The sequence below is a fragment of the Numida meleagris genome, chromosome 22, assembly GCF_002078875.1.
Source record: "Numida meleagris isolate 19003 breed g44 Domestic line chromosome 22, NumMel1.0, whole genome shotgun sequence".
NCBI classification, from domain to species: domain Eukaryota; kingdom Metazoa; phylum Chordata; class Aves; order Galliformes; family Numididae; genus Numida; species Numida meleagris.
The window spans coordinates 1,581,598-1,600,993 of NC_034430.1; the positions used below are offsets into that span (position 1 = coordinate 1,581,598).

Sequence of the window (19,396 nt, forward strand, 5' to 3'; positions counted from 1 at the left end):
TGATGATATGAAGTGTTGCTTTGCACTGTGCCTACTGACTGAAAATACTTGATTGAAGACTCAAGTATTTTGTCCTATTGGTGATGATCAGTCTTTATAGGAGATCAAAGGAAAGCTGTGAAGTTGGCTTTGGCTGTGTTGATTGCATTGAGGGTATGTTTTCATACTTGGAAGGTTCTTGAAGCTTGTTAGAATGGGTGACTTCTGGAAACACCCTTAAGAACATAAATACTTCTTCTATGAATCAGGACTAGAGTGAGTAGCAAAACCCAGCCAACTGGTTACAAAAATCATACCTCAGCTGAGCTAATGCTGGCGTTTGTAGCGGTTCAAGCCTGATTACTGCTAAGTTTTGTTTAAGATGCTGATCACCTTACTTTGATAAAGCATCCAGAAGTTTAATTCAGTCTTCAGCTGTTGCTGTTGAGCTCAGAGAGATAGTAATCAAGACTTAAAACATGATCTTATGTTTTGGTGGATGTTATGGACCATGTTTTAACCCAAGAGATTGTATACTGTTCTGGCATTTTTTTCCCATAGCAAAGTGTGCAGTGTTGGATGTTTGTTCCTTCTTGGGTTTTTTTTCCTCTAAGTTCTGCTTGTATGGTAGTGTAAAAGCTTTTCTTTTAGTATTGTGTTTGAGAGTATGTAAAGACACAAGATGTATCCTTTTGGATTGTGGTGATGACTCTTTTATGTTGGAAACTTATTTTAAGTAAAATAAATAAAGCTCTCGTGGCTTGTGCCAGCTGAGGTATGTTGATGCCAGAGCTGTCACTGATGTCAGCAATGGCAAACTTCTTTTTAAGGATATGCAAGTACTGATTTCAAGAAAATGCATGCTGCATAGACTTTTTCACCAGATGTATCAGACCTTTCTGCTGTATTTGTATATCAAATAGGCCTTTTTTTTTAAGGTGGAACTCTTTTTTTTAAAGTGGAATGGATCCTTACACTGAAAGATAGTCGTTGGTAACTTGCACCACTCATCATGTTCTACTTAGGTTCACTTTCTCCAGTCTTGTTACATTTCATCATCTTACTAAAGTGTATATACAAGCACTGCTGAAAAACAAGGTATTTTCAGCAATCTTAAAGTAGTTTTGTATAAATAATAAGAATTTAAGTTGACTTAATGGCAACTCAAGGTACCTAAAAAGCAGTGGTTAAGCAAAACAAGAGGATGCAAAGACAGTAGTAATTTGTACGTAGTAATTTCAGAATTATGTGCAGACAAGAAAAGCAAATGTTATAAATATTTGATTAATTTCCATCACAGCAAGGAAAAGTTTATTTAAGGAGATGAGGAATAAAAAGAATTCAGTTGTAAGCCCATTACTAGTTGGATGATGATGAAACTTTTTATGCAGCCGGGACAAGCATTCAGTGTTTCTGTTGGATGTGCTAGATGGTAAATCCAGCGTATCTGTATTTGGGAGTAGTAGCTGGTTAGGTTGAGTTGTATTGCCTACCAGGTTAAAATAGGTACTTTCACTTCTAATCTTCCATCTGGTGGAGGATGCTTGCAGCTGTTAAAACTTAAGAAAAGTGAAGTCTTTGTAATCTATTTCTTAAGAGACTAAAAAAAAAAAAAAGCCCTGTGTGAATATGACTTGTCCTTTCTGTTACATCAAAAAAAATTAAGGAAGTGGCTGATGAATACTTGATTTCCTTCCTTCAATTATTGATGTAAATGAATAAATACTTTGTTAAGGCACGACTTGAACAGGAGGATTCACTAGTAACTGTAAAATACCAGCTCTTGACCGCGCTGCAGCAGGCACAGGGAGAAAGTTTGTTGCTGTGTGTTTCTGTTTTGTTTTTTTTTTTTCAGCAAAAAAAAAGACACTTTTATACTGGAAGAACTGTAGGGTTCCAAAGGCTTTTGTGTTGCTCTAGGGTTTTCTTGTTTGTTTCAGTATGTTTTTTTAAGAAGATTGCAGATGTTGGAGAGTTGAAGTAGTCATGCAGCCTACGTTAGTTCACATTTAAATCTGGCATTTAGAAAGGGTTGACTGCAAAGTGCATCAGGAGTGCTATGACCTGGAAATGATGCTTTGAAGAAACTCTTGAAATGCTGCTGTTAACCCTAACGCTTCTTTGTTAGTTTGCAGTGACCATAGAAGAGGCTCGGTTGTGGAAATAACTGAAGGATATATCATGTGGAGTGTAGCAGTGAATTGCACCCCTGAATAATGCTCTGTGAAGCTAGCTCGTGACACTGAAATTTATCTTAGTTAAAGGACTCTTTTCGTGATTCATCTTTTAAAACAGCAGTGAGAGAAGTAAAATTGAGCACTTTGTACAGGTCCCTCTGGAAGCAAAACTGGAAAAAGTGATCTCAGCAGAGGCACAGAAACAAGGCAGCTGAATCCTACTTAGACAAGTTCTCCCATGTTGTTTCACTGATAATGCCAGTTTCTGATTTTTGTAGTAGTAGTCTTGTGGAACTGAAATATGAAGCAAGACATATTTATATTCAGTAGTATTTCAGCATCTTTTCAAGCTTATCAACCCACCTAAATGAATAATAAAGGTTACTGTAGATGTTTCATCTAACTCTTTCAAGATGTTCACCTGCTGTTTCTCATGTCTAATGCTGATCTTACAGTTTGTTAATACATTCAGGTTTACAGGCCTAAAGCAAATTCACTTAGATGTATCATTATTCCCATGGAGACGTTTAGTCTTCCTGGTACGTATGTAAAGTTACTTTGGGATGTAGGTCATGGGTGAATGTGTTAGAATGAAATCCTTCATTCTCTTGCTCATTTTAGCCTCTGGAGTATATTACCCATTGTAGCAATCTTGTGGAATTGGTTGTAGTCTAAAGTTTGTAGAATGGTATTAGGAGACTAAGTCAAGGAAACTGGAAGAAAAGTAGGAAGGAGAAGCCTTCAGCATAGAAAAATGAGGTAGTTCTTTGGCTGGTAGTTTCCCTGTCTTAATAGTAGGCTGGAGTTCCTGTCGTGTGTACTCCCATTATGGTGTCATGTTTTGTCTTTGAAAACTGTACGTGGCTTTTGGAGTGAAATGTTCTAGGTAATACAAATGGAAACAGCTATTGCAGGGATTTCTGCAGGGTTTTCTTTCTCTGAAAAGTAGATCCGTTGGCTCTGGCATTAAATTTATGATCAGTAATCATAAATCTGTTCATTTTTTTCCTCAGTAGCAAATAAACCATGACCAGTTGGTATTCACACTCTGAGAATTGAGGGAGCCTAAGCTACACTAAAGAAACATTCTGGAAACTGTATTTCAGGAATATTTGTGTAATGTAAAGAAACATGTAAAAGACCTAACTTTTCTTTCAATTAAAATGGTTTGTGTTCCACGCTTAAATAGGTTATCTCCTGCCCTCGCCCCCCCCCCCCCCCATAGGTTTGTTCATATCAATGCTTACACAGGCATTCTGCGTGTCTTTAAGTGCTGGAATTATCTGCTAAGCAGATAGGGAGAGTGTCACAGGAGAGGCTCTTTTAATTTGAAAGATGAAGACCTGACTAATGCTTAGGTGATGGAATTAAAACCAAGATACACCAATGTGACATTAAAGTGTGCCTTGCATTGATGAACCATACTGAGTGTAATAGGCATTGCTGTGTGTAAGAAAGAAAAATGAGATTTCCTGGTTTTCTTAGACAAAAACTCAAGTTGGTGTAAGCAGAAACAAATACAGAAGGGAGATAAGAGTATATGTTAATAGTGAAAACGTGCATTAGGGCAACTTATTAAGGATTTCTAGTGTTTTGTGTTGTTGTTTTTTTCCTCTCTGTATCTTTCTAATCAAAATTGGACTAGGGAATGATATGAAAATACTGCAAGAGTAAGGAGTTGCTTGGTCTGGAATATTGCAGGATTCCTGACTAGGTAGCCTGTAAGGTCTTGTGACCAGGTAAGAACTATTTTCCTCTTCAGTGGTGGAAACTTACAGCCTCTTACATATAAATTACAAACCCAGGTTTTCTATATCCACAATCTAGTACTAATGTTGGGATTTTAGAGGACCTTAGTAGGAGATAAAAATAATGCAATTGCCAGTGAAGGCTACAGTGTTTCTGCTGTGATAGTTTCTGATGCAAATTACTTCCCTTCCTAGAACTTTGAAGTACTAAAAGTAAGTTTATTCAAAAATCTAAGCTTTGGTTTTGTGTGTCTTCTTCCTTCCTAGGTTTTTGTTGGTAAGATTCCGCGAGACTTGTATGAAGATGAATTGGTACCACTCTTTGAGAAAGCTGGTCCCATTTGGGATCTTCGCCTCATGATGGATCCTCTTTCTGGTCAAAACAGAGGTTATGCTTTCATTACTTTTTGTAGCAAAGATGCAGCTCAGGAAGCAGTCAAACTGGTGAGTAACTGTTTTCAAATTGGATGATGTAATGTAAGCAGTGAGCATGTTGGGAGTATGTTAGTGAAATGTTTGAAGTGTTTCACTAAACAATCAGCAGCAGACTCAAAACATTATTTTCTTCAAAAATTGTCTCCTGGCTTGATTTAGTGTATACAAATAACAGTCTACTTCTAGGGCTCCAGTTTGCTGTAATCTACTTGATTACTCTTGAGTTTGTGTTTGAAGATGGTAGGTTTAAGAAGGAAAAAGGATGTTTTGAATCTTGTAACTCGTAAGTTGAAGCTGCTTAGCCTTCTTACTTTAAATTTTTAGCGACGGGGGGAAATGAAGGGGAGGATGCTCAAGTAACAGGAAAATGTATCAAGTGCTTCACTGCTGGTGAATGTCTGGCCTCTATTCCTTGGGTGTTGCACCAAAAAAGTGAATTTGTGTGAATGTATTCTGTATGTCCTGTATCTGGATTCCAGGTACCAGTGGGAACAGGAGCTGATATTTAGGTACAAAAGCTTTGTAAGATAAACTTCGTGTTCAGCTGCTATGACCTTAACCTGTCTTCCAAAGTTTTATAGCGTTATGTACGAATCAGTGTTTTATTTGAAGTAAAAATTGACAGTTTTGTCGAATTCTTGAATGTGAACAAGTTTACTGAAGTCGTTGCTAGCAATATGCCTAAGTCACACTTAGATGGCTGAAAGCTTTTACAGAATTAAATGAGACTTTCAGAAGCTGTCCGGTGAATAAACTTCTGTCCTACCAGGTCCTGTTTGAAAATCCTCCTTAGAAACAAAAATGTCTTCAATTTGTTTTAAGATTGAAGTATCCTGCCTTTAAAGATGTATGAGGGTTGTTCAGAGTGATCCAACTGTGGGTATAACTAATGAGGATGTAGGAGAAACTCTTATGGGAAGCCTTTTTCTAAAAAAAGGAAAGAACTTATAACATAAAACAATATAAAGGCCTTTAGTGTTTAGAGGGCCCAAAAAATCCATGCCATGAGAGTGGGGAAGGTTTAAAAAGCAGGGGCACTTAGGATCTTGAAGCAAATGTGCTTGATAATAAAAAGCAATTGAAGTAGAAGAACTCAAGGTGCCTATAATCTTCTGCATGTGTGTATTAGTAACAGCAGTGACTGATGTTGAGTCCAAGCACAGGAAGCAGTCGCTCATTGTCTAGAAGTAGCTTTCAAGACTGAGATAAACTGGAGGTGAATGAACTCATCCCATGCGGTTTGTATATTAAATGTTGATCTTGTGCATCAGTTTCTTGGTAGTTTAAACATTTTCTGTGGATAACCTAAACTCAGCAGTGTCCAAGTGGACACTGACCCAAATATTGCAATTCTAGAAATTCTTTTGCAATGCAAATTCACTGTATCCTGTATGAAGATATAATATCAGCTGCTTCAAGTTCTGATGTTGGGGTCTTTTCAACCATTTTGTACTGGATGATGCAAGTGAATGGCTTCTTATTTTTCTCAGTGTGACAACTACGAAATCCGTCCTGGGAAGCACCTTGGAGTATGCATCTCCGTGGCAAACAACAGATTATTTGTTGGGTCAATTCCAAAGAACAAGACGAAGGAAAACATCTTGGAAGAGTTTAATAAAGTCACAGGTAAAGACCTTCTTAATGATTTTTCTCACACTGATTCGAGAATACCATTCAGCCTCTTCTGTAGCTGTAGTTGTGGGACGCTTTCAGATATTATTTAAATAATTTTCAAATGGGGTTCCAAGAGCTTGTCTGGTAGCAATTTTATGTATCAAATATACTTTATGGTGGACCATAAAGGGGCTAATACCTGCTTGAATGCCTGTTAAACGATTGATGTTGTTAAGATAATTTGCATTGGAAACAGCACAAATGTGCTCAGAAAAACAGTGGAGGTCCCAATTCTGTCATCTGTTCTAGGCTAGTGTTGAAGGCTCTGCGTTTGTAACTGCATCTTCAGTAGGTTCAGCTTTCACACCTGAGAAGCTTTTGTGGGAGTCTCAAATATGTTGCTGAAGATTGACAGGAAGAAGGGAATGGTGAATTATCTTAGAGGGAATGCTGCTGTAGAAATAGTAGTGACAGATTTTCTGTCCCGGTTCTTCACTGTTGTTCCCCAGAATGCGCAGCAAGTAGGAAGAAAAGAAATAGGCACATCACTGACAGGACGCTTCTGCTTTATGAGAAGTTGAAGTCTTGATCTGCTTTTGTCCTGTAGGAGAGTTTTAACCTACTGCTTCCTTTTTTTAGGATTGCTATTTATTAGTACTGCAGGAAAGTGGTGAAAACGGAAGGTGAATACTTGTCTCTCCTCTCATTTATTTTTTTTGGAGAGATGTTGATGAAATTCTACCCAGTTTCCCCTGGAGGCAGGGGGGATGCCACATATTCATTGATTGCTTTTCATTCATGTAAAAATGGTAAAACCATGTGGAAAACTGACACTGTTTGAACTGTTCATGTTGATATTTTGCAGGGCCTAGTTTTGAGGTAAGTTTGTTCTGGAGATTTTCACCAACTAGGCAACCTGTTTCCGGATAAACTGGATGGATATCTTTGTTTTGTTTTCTTGTGCCTATGCCCCACTCCTTTCAGATGTAATACACAGCCTCTGAACTTAACAAAAGCAAGTGAAAACATTTTAGAGTAGACTTCAGATTATTTCCCTTTTAAAGCTCAATACTAAAGACATGTTTTTCAGAGGGTTTGGTGGATGTAATCTTATATCATCAACCTGATGATAAAAAGAAGAATCGAGGATTCTGCTTCTTGGAATATGAAGATCACAAGTCAGCAGCACAAGCTCGACGTCGCTTGATGAGTGGAAAAGTAAAAGTCTGGGGAAATGTTGTGACAGTGGAGTGGGCTGATCCGGTAGAGGAACCTGATCCAGAAGTCATGGCAAAGGTAAGTAAAAACTGAATGTGGATGTTCTTGTGTTTTGGAAGGGATTTCTTTATGCTGTAGTTGACTTGGTCTAGCTGAGTGATGCTACTAGTTTGAGTGAGTGGGAAGAAGTCACAGGATGCTTTCATAGTAAGCCGTCCAAACTGGTAAGGGCTGAGCACTGTAAACTAGTTGCCTGTGTAACACATGAGGAACTTGTTCAGTTTGTTCACATTGAAATTAGTAATGTATGGGTTTATCCTCCTGGATTGGCACACCAGTCTGTCTTTTTACCATTCTGCTTGTGTTGATACACCCCGGGGTGGATAACTCGTAAAACTATTTTCCAGAGTGGAATTAAGATGAAATGCAGCATAGGGAATGATATTCTGACTTTTATCCCTGTGTTTTTCTAATAAATCTTTGCTACCCTTGAGATGCATTACTAAAATTTTACTGGGACTTGTAGCATCCCAGAAGCAGAAAATCAGTGTTGGATATTCTTCTGGTCTTGGAGGGAGAAGTGTGGAAGGAGAGAAGTTGTAGGAATTTTATACAGGTAACTCTAAGGCAATCTTTTTTGGAAATGGGTACGGAATTTATAAGGTTACCTGAAAATTCTTAATGCGTAGAAGAGTGGAATAACATCTTACTAGTTAATGTTAGTTTTTCTTTGTTTGACTTCTAAAGACTTTGATTTTCACTAATCACCAGGTGAAAGTTTTATTTGTAAGAAACTTGGCCACTACTGTCACGGAAGAAATTCTTGAGAAATCCTTCTCTGAATTTGGAAAGCTGGAAAGAGTAAAGAAACTAAAGGATTATGCTTTTGTTCATTTTGAGGACAGAGGTGCAGCAGTGAAGGTGGGTTGTTTATTCTTGCCTATCTAAATCAGATGTGAGCAGTTTTCTGTGGAGATGCTTTTAGAAATTTCTTAACAGTAAATATCTTAAGTCAATTTCTAGAGTGCATGTAACAGGGTTCCTTTTGTGAAAATTTCATTGCTAATAATTTTGTTCCTATGATTTCAGTAGCTAGGAGGATGTGAAACTTGCAAGGAACAAAACTGTTCCAAGTTAACAAGTAGACTGGAAAAGAGGTATAGACCAATGCAGGAGAGTCTAGAGAAGAGGAGGAAAAAAAAAAAAAGATCAACCTAGACAGTTTTTCTGAGGAAACAACAGAAGGTATCAGTTGTCTCTCAAAAGACCCTTATTTAAAGACTGTTTAAAATGGCAAAAATATTGCATGGAAATTGCAGGGTAGTTGAATAGAAGTTACTCCCTCTTTATAGAACGTTTTTGAAAGCAATAGGGTGTGGGGGCAGGAAGGCAGTGGAGGAAGTGTTTTGCATCTTGGAGTCTCTTAAGCAGTACAGTGTATGGGGTTGCATATTTCAAAGGGTCTTTCATTTTCGAACCTGGAATAGAATCCTACCACATCTGCCCTGTCTGACTGCTGCTGATGACCACTGAATTGGTTTGTGAATTTTGTGGGTTACTTCTGTATATGGCTGTGCTGTTTGTTTTCAGTGGGAGCATTGTTATGGTACGGATTGCGTGGAACTCATTAATTCATTCTAATGGCTATTGTACTTTCATAGCTTCTTTCAAACAAACCATTATCATTAATGTTTTTGAAGCATATGTCTGTACAGACATAGGAAGTCTTTTTTTAATGTGCATATTTGTACGCAGAAATGTTCAGTGCAAGGCAGTAATTCCAGGTAGGGAACAGGGAGACGTAGTGCTAATTGTACTTTGTATATATATATTGAGTTCTGTTTGTGCATGTGTTTGATAATTGCAAATTACACATTGCCTTTTACTTGAGGATTGCTGTATTACTTCATGAAGTAGCCAAGATTCAGCGTTTTTTGTTCTTTTTAGCCCCCTTAAGTATGTGTCCTTCATTTTTACACTCAGCTGACTCTGAACAATACTTGCTGTCCTCAGAGACACTCTTTCAGTACATTCAGATAGCTAGGAAGTCCAAATACTTTCTCTCGTGTGTGCACTCTGCCTTGCTTGCAAGTACACTAAGTGTTCGTGTCAGTATGTGTAGTGAGAACTCTTTGAACTATTTTTAGAGAGTACAGGAACATAAAAATCAGATGTAACGCTATAACTTTAAAATACAATGCTCCATATGGTTTGAGATTCTTTTACCTTATAATACAAAGAACTTTTTTTTTTTAAATGTGGCCTCATTGTAACTGTTGAACAAAGTGGGGCTTGAGAGAATAACCTGAAAGAATTCTCTTTAAGAAGCACAGACCTGTAGTTCACTCAGCAGCAGCCCAACTGTTTTTCCCCCCCCCCCAAAAGTTCTAGTTTCCTTTTGGCTGGAAATGAGTTTTCCTTGTTTCTCTTCTAATTTTTGTACAGGCTATGAATGAAATGAATGGAAAAGAGATAGAAGGGGAAGAAATTGAAATAGTGTTAGCAAAGCCACCGGATAAGAAAAGGAAAGAACGTCAGGCTGCCAGGCAGGCCTCCAGAAGTACTGCGTGAGTGTTCATTCTTGAAATACTAGAATCCTGCAAAATTAAATTGTGCTCTAAAATACAAGATAGTTTAGAAGAAACGGAATCACTTTTTTTTTCTCCATGATGTATGTTGGTAATTAACAAGGGGAAATTTATACTTTCTTTTGAGAGGCTTTTCAAGATAAATTAATGCGTGTTTCTTTTTCTTAATAGGTATGAAGACTATTATTACTACCCTCCGCCTCGCATGCCACCTCCTATTAGAGGCAGAGGCCGTGGAGGGAGAGGTGGATATGGCTATCCCCCAGATTACTATGGCTATGAAGATTATTATGATGATTATTATGGTTATGACTATCATGACTACCGTGGTGGCTATGAAGATCCCTATTACGGCTATGATGATGGCTATGCTATAAGAGGAAGAGGAGGAGGAGGAAGGGGTGGGAGAGGTGCACCTCCACCACCTAGGGGGCGGGGAGCACCACCACCAAGAGGTAGAGCTGGCTATTCACAGAGGGGGGCACCCATGGGACCGCCAAGAGGAGCCAGGGGTGGGAGAGGGGGTCCTGCACAACAGCAGAGAGGACGCGGTGCTCGTGGAGCCAGGGGCAACCGTGGGGGCAACGTAGGAGGCAAGAGAAAGGCAGATGGGTACAACCAGCCTGATTCCAAGCGCCGTCAGACCAACAACCAGCAGAACTGGGGCTCCCAACCCATCGCTCAGCAGCCGCTCCAGCAAGGTGGTGACTATGCCGGTAACTATGGTTACAATAATGACAACCAGGAATTTTATCAGGATACTTATGGGCAACAGTGGAAGTAGACAAGTGAGGAGGGATCGAGAATTTTGGAAACATAGAATTGGCTATAGCTCTACATACTTCAAAACAAAATTGGCTTAATGTTTCATCCTTCAGTAGCGATTGGCTGCCATTTGTATTGGGCTGAAGAATCACTCTATTGTGTATATACTCGAGTCTCTTAGTTTTCTTTTTTTTTTTTTTTCATAAATGCACTTGGACATTACTGGGCTTGCAGAATTCCTGAACTCCATATGGGGTTTCAATGCTTTTATCATTTTAGGCTTCATTTTAGCAGTTTAAAAGCAGGAATGGCACACTGTTCAATCATGATTTTGCAGAACCTCTGGTTTTTGGACAGTTTTTTTTTTTGGATTTGGGATAGACTACATAGGAGTATGCTGTACATAAAAGTAAAAGCTAGTGCTTTGTCTTAGTAGTTTTAAGAAATTACAACAAATTAAGTTTTCTTGTATTGAAAATAACATGATTGTATGTTTTGCATTCCTAGAAGTAGGTTAACTGTGTTTTTAAATTGTTATAACTTCACACCTTTTTGAAAATCTGCCCTACAAAATTTGTTTGGCTTAAAACGTCAAAGCCGTGGCAATTTGTTCCTTGATGTGATTGTATTTCCAATTTCTTGTTCATGTAAGATTTCAATAAAACTCAAAAATCTATTCAAAACATTACCTATTTCAAATTCAATTGTGTCCTAAAACATTATTTCATTGGTAATTCTTGCGAAAAACATTGTTTTCAAAGTATAACTGCCTATGTGAGTGATCAAATTCATGCAAAATTTCTTGTGCTTTCCAACATGTAGCACTGTGGACATCAGACTGAAAACTAGGAGAAATTACAAATAGCCTGAAGGGCACTCTTTGTTTAACTGCTGTTCAGTAACTTACCAGCATCTAATTTTGAAACTTTTTTTTTTGTTTTAAGTGTTGAAATGTACAATCCAAACAGTCATGGAAATCTGATTCAAATATAATTCTCTAATGTGGAGAAGGAAGCAGAGCCTACAATGGTGTTAATTTTGTTCCTTTTTGCTATGTACTGTGAAGTCCCTCTAGAGGCTATTCTGTTAGGATCCAGCCACATTGTATTATTATTCAGTGTACAAACACACAGAAATGGTTTTGATCTCAAGCTTCTCAATTCAATTAAAGACAGTATTTGAGTAGGGATGAGAATTAAGAAATCAGGTACTGTGGCACAGTAAACTAACTTTTTGCTGCAGATAACACAAACATACTCTCCATGTTCTCCGTAATTCTATCTTGATGTTTTAATTTGATGTTCTGCCATGATGAACAATTTGCCTTAGAATTCTCATGCCTTGTAATAAAGGCTGTTTAAAAATTACATCTTATCTTTTGGGGAGATTCCTAGCTATGTTATTGGGGTGTTACGTGTTGCTTTTATTGACCCTTGTCTTGGACATTCCCAGATGTCAATTTTAACTGGCGAGTCATGACATTCTTCTGTTGCATCTGAGCCATTCTGTACCCCAATGAAGAACGTTTGCTTCTCAAGAAAGAGAAACAAAAGGATTTAATCTTTCTCTAAAGAAAACTATTGCTGGACCTCTAAATATCCAAATCTAATACGTTGCTCATACTTGATTACAGCATTATAAACAGACGATTGGGCGAGTTAAGCTTCAGTGGTCATACTCCTCCCTTTGTCTTCTATTCCTGTCTGGTGTCTTTGAATTGTATTTTGTCAGAATGCTAACAAAGAGATGAGCCTTCCCACGCTTTATTTGTGGTGGGACTGGTATATAATTGCATGGTTTGACTTGAGTTTAATTGAAGCGAGGATGTATATCTGGTTTTCAAAAATGGGTTTGCCCCTTTGTCAGGCTTTCCCTTTCAAATTAATGTAATTGGTCATGAATTTTAAAAAAAAAATGCTTTCCAAAGTTAGTATTTTAGTATGTTAAAGCCTTTTTTCTTTTTTGTTCTTGTTTTTTATTTCATAAAGTTAATGGGGCCAAATCCTGTCCTCTCTGTTCCTTACTTGAGCAGTGAAGTCAGAGGGGTATTGCCTGGGTATGCGTTTCAGGCTTTTGCTTGTGGTAAGGATATGGCTTGTAATTTTGTTTATAATACAAGGAATTGCTGTTCTATTAGTATTACTTTATAGTAATGACATAAGTTTTGCAATATTGAGCAGAACACTGTAGTCTCTATAGATATTTGTATTTCATTAGTCACTGTGAAGGGGATCTGGATTAGGGCAATTTAATTGGAATCAAATTTTAAGTACTGTCCATCCTGGAAGAAAGGTAGCGACTCTCATAGAGTGGATTTCCAGAGTTAGCCCAGGAGAGGTGAAGCCCCAGTGCATGCTTAAGGGGGGAGGGAGGTGTTGGGAAGTGAAACACTTCAATTCTAATGTTTACAAGGCACCTAAGTAACAAAAATCGTCTTCCTCAAGAACTGTAAAGCTGCATCTTGTATTTGTTTCTGCCAAAATTGCTAATTATCCTACTATTTTTATTGAATATGACAATTGAGCTATACATTTTTTATAACTGAAAATGAAAATCCATAAAAGTTTATACTTACAATATTATCGAGTTTTGCAATTGATGTGATTGATGGATACTTAAGTTCACCTTTTAAATTTGTAACAGCACCCCACTGAATCCATAGAGATCACGTGTGCTACAGCTTAGTCCAGTAGCGGTGTACAATGAACTTGAACTTATCTAACAAAATTACTGGAATAAAAAAAACATGGGACAAAAATACTGTAGCTCAGTGGGAAAATGTACTATATGTGATGAGAGACACTCAAGGGAAGAATCTTCTCAGCACAATTCTGATACATAGTCAAAGGAAAACATAAATTTACTTTCATGCATCTGTTTTGATCTTTTCTTCAGCATAACTTAGCAAAATTCCTCTTATAAAGTATCTTGAAAATGGATTTCAACTTGTAAGCCAATATTAAGCTTCTATCAGTGTCCTGCTGGCATTGGAGGAAGAGCCATGAAATGGGATTTTAGTAATTATTTGATCACTCATTTATAGCAGTTGCTTAAATGTCTGTATTGATGTTTGACTTATAAGTAATAAAAAAGTAGGTTGCTAGATTTATAGCAATTCCAAAACTTCTAAGCAAAAGATTTTACAGCTGTTACGTTGTTATAGGCTTACTCGCACATTATTAACATAATCAATTTACTAAATTCAGCTTTTAATTTTACTAATTTGTTAAGCATAATCTGCATTTTCCGTAGTATTAAAGGGTTTAATTTTTTTTGTAGCAACTGTTTATTTTCAGGACTCAGCATCTATAGTATAATTCTTAGAAGGAGCGACAACTGCATTGCTTAAAGCATTTTCTAAATAAACTCTCAAGTCTAAGTAGAAGTTCACCATTAAATACTGGTGACTGTAAAAACCTGACCCTTTTTTGATCTCTCTGCATTTGGACATAAAGCCCATTTCTGTATTTTGAACTACAGAAAAAATACAGAAGACACTCTTATTATAAGGCTAGCAGGAAAATTGATTTGAGGTATTGAGCAAAAAGTCTTCAACCTCGTAGAAAAGAAGTGTTTGGCACCTAGGCCTGCAACTCTAACACGGATGTGTTAATTCTCAGCAAGGCTTAATAGTCATCCAGAAATTATGAGCCTGGCCCATGTGTTGAGCAAGGACCCAGTCCTGCACATTTTTCCTGGGCAGTCTTTGATCATATGTGAGTGCTTATGTGATGAAGGATTATTTGCATAATGAAAGTTAGCCAGATTGGATGGTCATTCATGTGGACTACTTAGATAGCTCAGAGCCTTATAGAAAGAGTGTACTGAGTTGTGTTTCTTGTTTATTAAAACCAAACCAAACAAAAAATCCCAAGAACTCTGAGCTTCTGTTAACTTAGTATTTGAAGGAGGCTGTTTGGATGAAGTAGTTTGGCTTAAAACATTTTGAAACCACGTGGCTAAGTTTGGCATAACTTAGTTGACGAAAACTGGAGAGAAGGAAAAAAAAATCATTTAAGGGGATCTTGAACTTCTGTTCTCATTCGGACAAAACAGTCAAGGTGTATCTGCGATGTTTGGTTATGGATCAGGAACTCCTGAAATTTTAGAATAGCATAATCCCACTGAAGGCATTTTTGTACAATCTGGAGGTTACCAGAAGCTCTGAAAGACAGTTCAGAATATATTGCATCACATTTTCTGATGTCCAGAAATGTGCAAGTGTCAATTTTGTATTTTAACTCCTTCCTTTTACCTGACTATCAGGGAAGCGTGATTGAGGCTGACCTGACATGTCATGATGTCGACTTGCTAGGTGGGGTTCGCAAGGGACATTAACCTTGGAGTTATCGGTAAGACAACTTTCTTTCTAATTTACTTCAGTAAGATTAAAGGGCTTGGGGTGGGAGAGGTTGGGTTGGGGGGAGGAGATAATCTCCACAGACCTGATCACTGGAATATTGTTGAAAATCTACTACTGCCGTGGAGAGATTCCAAGCACTGAAAATAAAGGTGATGGTGCTTCAAAAGAAAAATGGATGATGCTATTTTAGAGATGCTGGAAGCATAAATGGTTTTGAACACTTATTTTTTTTTCTTCTGTAATCAAAGCCAGATGTGTATTTTTTCTTATCATGAAAAAGCAAAGAACTTAGAGCACACTTCTTTGAAGTCTAAGAACTCTGTAAAAATGTCCAAGTAGATCTTTGCAATAAAAATTTATCTTGAAAATGAGAACCAAAACTGGCATATCATGAGTTTGGATCATTTACCTTCTGAATATGACAATCCTATAAGGCAGTAGTTGGGAAAGAATTTCTGCTGAAGTAAGGGGCACTTGTAGTTGGTCCCAGTAGAAAACAACAGAATAGGAGTTAAATTTTATTATGTTTCTTTTTTTCCTGTGGAAGGTATGTTTATATGTATTGTAGACAAATAGCAAAAGCTGAAGAATGGATTTTGGAAGCTTTACAGATCAAACTTGAAGTACTTGGACGTGTTGATAGAAGGAATCCCTCATGGCACCTGCTCATCTGGCACATTTCCTTCCTCCACCAGGAGTGTTAAAAACTTTGAGTGCACAATGCAATACTTTGGAAAAGAGCAGAGAAGTTGAAAGAGCTTAGTGGGCTGTAGGAGGATTCCCAGTTCAGGCATTCATTACCAAGAAGTTGAAGAGCATGCCAGTTCTAGCAGTGACACCAGTACAGAAGAAATGTAGCTGGTTGAGTAGAGGTATTTGTAACGATTTTGGGTATGAAAATATATTTAATTATTCCCATGTGTACCTTGGAATACACTGCTTTGAAAACACTCAGCTGCGCCCAACTTCAACTGCAGACTGAGAGAAGTGATTATCTTCCCATTTTAATTCCAAGTAACGAGTATCAAATGCACCAGTACCTGCTTATGTGACATTATTCCAGCACCTCGACACATTTAAATTTGAGCATGCAGTAAATGCATACCTAGCTTGAATTTTAAGAGTGATGTGGAAGTAACATAATTTTTGTGACAGGAAAGAAAATTTAATTTGGGGGAACACTCAGCTGTCTTAACAATGAATGGTCTTCTCTCTTCTTAAGTTCCCTGCTGTGCTTCTACTTCTGCAGAAGTTGCAGCAGTGAAACACTGCACAGACTAAAAGTGCTGTGTTTAAAAATAGTTCAAGTGCATAATTGAAGACAGAATCATCATGCATGCGCTCAGAAGAACTGGATGAAAATTGTACATACAGTGATTTTGATATTTTGATGTTTCCTATGTTTACTTTTCTTAAGCAGTTCCTGGATGTGATTTCTTTTTTTAAGAATTCTGTGAAGCCTGTTGTTAGGTGTCATCTCAAACCCTACTTGAAGTAATCAGTTTTCAAAATACAGTGTATTAATGAGTGAGGGAAAGAGTTAGTGTAACTCAGTGCTGGTAGCACCTGGAGAGCAAACACCAAAGTGTGTAAGAATGCCCTGCTTTACATTCCATATCTATTTCATAAGACCATAGATCCTGAACTCATCCTTAGGTGTTTTCACTCAAAATCAACTGCACTTATGTTGTTCTTTCTCTTGATTTGGATGAGCTTCATGCTCCTTTTTGTTTTGTTCAGTGCTCGGAGTAGCAGCTTACCTGCAAGCATTTAACGTGCCATTTTGTTGAAATACTATTGATCTCAACAGCCAAATCATTCTAGTTTATATGATTTTCCCAGGGAACTTGGATGAGGGTAGATGCTCAGTGTGGAGTATTCTGCTTTGAACAGTTGGAAGAGGTTGTAAGCAACTGAAGAGAACCTCATAAGTTGTTTATGTTTGACAAAATATGTTTTCATTACCATCAACTTAATTATCAGTCATTTTCACCTTCATTTACCCAGTAAAACCAAGATAAATGATTCTTCCTGTGAGACAGCAAATGAGGCCTGTTCATATTTATCACCTTATTTTCCCTCTTGCCTGCCACAAGGCATGGAATGCATCCTAATGCTCCTGTGATTGCTGTGTCATTGTTTCTGCTTGGATTGTTGCCTGTGATTGTGCATCTCAGGTATTTAGGTTGTTTGGAGGCAAAGGAGCAGAAACAAATATGTTCTGCTTATCTTTGTTTTGAAAATGTTGGAAAGAGAAAAGGTCCAGGCCTCTTGGAAGGGTAGAGAAGCTACAGAGCTGAGGAAGTCTAAGCCTGCAGCTCATTGTCACAAGCTGTGAGAGAGGTCTTACTTCTGAAGAAAAATATCCTCTTGTCTGCCTTCAGTATAAACCTTACCAGAAGATAAATGTTTGCAGTGGGCTGGTCCTCCTCATCAGGTCTTTGTTCCAGAGCTCTTCTGTGATCTTGCTCTGAGGGGAGAATGTACTAGAAACCTGCTCTGGAGGTCAGGATGCGCTCCTTAAGGTGGATCTTTTGAGTGCTGAGGAATAGAATACTCTTAGTTACAGTCAAAACAAACTGTTCCTTTGGATGTCTTCACAGGAGCTCTGAATATTGTGCATCACATGAGGATAACTTCGTGAGATGTCTGTCAGCCAGATGTAAGGCTTCTTAGGCAGTTCCACGTTTCCTTCCAAAGCTTAACTAAATTGTCTGATCCAGGTGTTCCATGTTAGTGAGCCCTTTGTATTTGAGAGGCTTTAACATCTTTCTAATACGCTAATGTAAATACACTTATGGATTAAATAAAATCACTGCACTGAGCAAGGATACGTACAGAGGAAACTGTATGTTCCATATTTCACAAGGCTCTTTAGGTGTGAGAGGCAATTTTGAAGAATAGAACTCCTTCCACAGCTTCGTTGGAAATTGCATCAAGTATCTTTAGCAACTGAGCTCCAACTTTAGAGAAGCAGCGGAAGAACATCAAATGACTGGCTATATAGATAGTTGTTGCTGAATGAGATACAAACATGCTAGCACCTGAGTATCTCAGACTGATTTTATAGTATATTACAAGATCTTAGTGCAAGAACAGCAGAGTGGGTTGACTCAGCAAGGGATGCTTGAACCCCAGTAGCAGTAAATGCTTTTCTCTTACTGTCCTGTCCCGTTCCTCCCCCTTCTCCATCAACCAGGAATTAGTAATAATGGGGTTTTAATTAAATTTGAACTAGTTTAAGAAATGTATTGAACAGTGCTATTGTGTTACAGAAGTTTAGAGTCCAACTGTGGAGCTGGAATCACCATCCTTCTCGGAGGCAATACTTAAAATGTTTATTCCTTTAATATACTACTTAACCTTTTTCATCAATCCATAGTTTTCTGTTCTCTTATAATATAGAAGCCATAAATTTGAGTGCTGTGGGATTGAAGTAGGATAATTTATACGATGACTTCTACTGCAAGGTAGAGGGTTTTGACAGACTGAGAAAGATTGCTTATTTGGGCTTTTTTTTTCTTGGTAGGCTTGTCTTTTGTGTACTGGCACCTGTAACTGAAAGTACATGACTGTAAACATATTTTGAGCATAAAGATTTTCTGTTGATTTGCACTTCCAGTGTTGTTTATATGAGGGTTAGCTGTGCAAGACTTCTACTGCGAGGTGTATGCGGTGGTTTCCAGAGAGCTACAGGTTGGGGAACCCCTGGAGAGCTCCCAGAGGAGGACTGTGACAGTCTTGAGGGTCCACTCTCATTGTGCCACTTTCTTCCTCCTGCTGCACTTCTGTCTGCCTGAACTCTCAAGAAGGAAATTTCAGTTTGGTAATAAACCCTTTCTCATCAGCCAAGGTGTGAATACAGCTAATTTATGCATTTGCCAAGTCTGTTTGCTTTGCATTTTTGCATCTTTAGGAGGTAGCAATATGAAGGCAGTGTGTGTGTTGAGCTGTGCTACTTGCAGATTCTAAGAATCCCTGTCTTAAAATACAGCTACCACAGGAAGATGGCAGAATAGTTTTCAGAAGTGAATAAAACTGTGAGTACTACTGAAACACCACATTGTTCATGTCTTTAACCACATTGTTCCTTTCCAAGAAATCGCAGCAAGCATTGTTTACTATTCTTATATACTCAGCCATTGTTCTACAGTAAGCAGCTTGTTTCTTCCTACTTCTGTGCCTCTGCATCTTGATTTTTCAGGTGCACATTGTAGATATATACTCTGCAGTTGATACCCCTTCTCCATGCCATATGTGTCTTTTGGTTAACTAATGTTTAAGTGATACAGAGAACTGCACATCTGCTGAATCCGGCATACTAGGAAAATAAATTGCAGGTTACGTGCTTAAAAAGGTGTGCAAGAACAGTGTTACTAAAAGTGCTGAAAGAGCCAAATTCTTTTTGTTTAGTGCAATTCTGGATCATATCATGCCTTCCTTTCCACTGGCCAAAGTGGGGACATTCCTTCATGCCTGAGTTGTTGGAGACCTGTTCATCTGAAGAAA

The 19,396-nt window shown here is 38.0% G+C and overlaps 1 protein-coding gene across 6 annotated transcripts in view; it reads left to right on the forward strand.

The window, feature by feature from the left end:
• Positions 1–19,396, forward strand: part of HNRNPR (heterogeneous nuclear ribonucleoprotein R) — a 37,638-nt gene that overhangs the window by 10,691 nt on the left and 7,551 nt on the right. For 4 of the 6 annotated variants that reach the window (XM_021375176.1, XM_021375177.1, XM_021375180.1 and 1 more), the window contains 6 exons: positions 4,172–4,348; positions 5,830–5,965; positions 7,044–7,249; positions 7,943–8,092; positions 9,617–9,738; positions 9,931–11,228. In XM_021375176.1, the coding sequence (XP_021230851.1) occupies positions 4,172–4,348; positions 5,830–5,965; positions 7,044–7,249; positions 7,943–8,092; positions 9,617–9,738; positions 9,931–10,543 (1,404 nt within the window). In that variant the 3' untranslated portion in view covers positions 10,544–11,228. Of the gene's footprint in view, positions 1–4,171; positions 4,349–5,829; positions 5,966–7,043; positions 7,250–7,942; positions 8,093–9,616; positions 9,739–9,930; positions 14,877–19,396 lie in introns of those variants that run through there. The other 2 variants (XM_021375175.1, XM_021375174.1) reach the window with 2 other exon arrangements.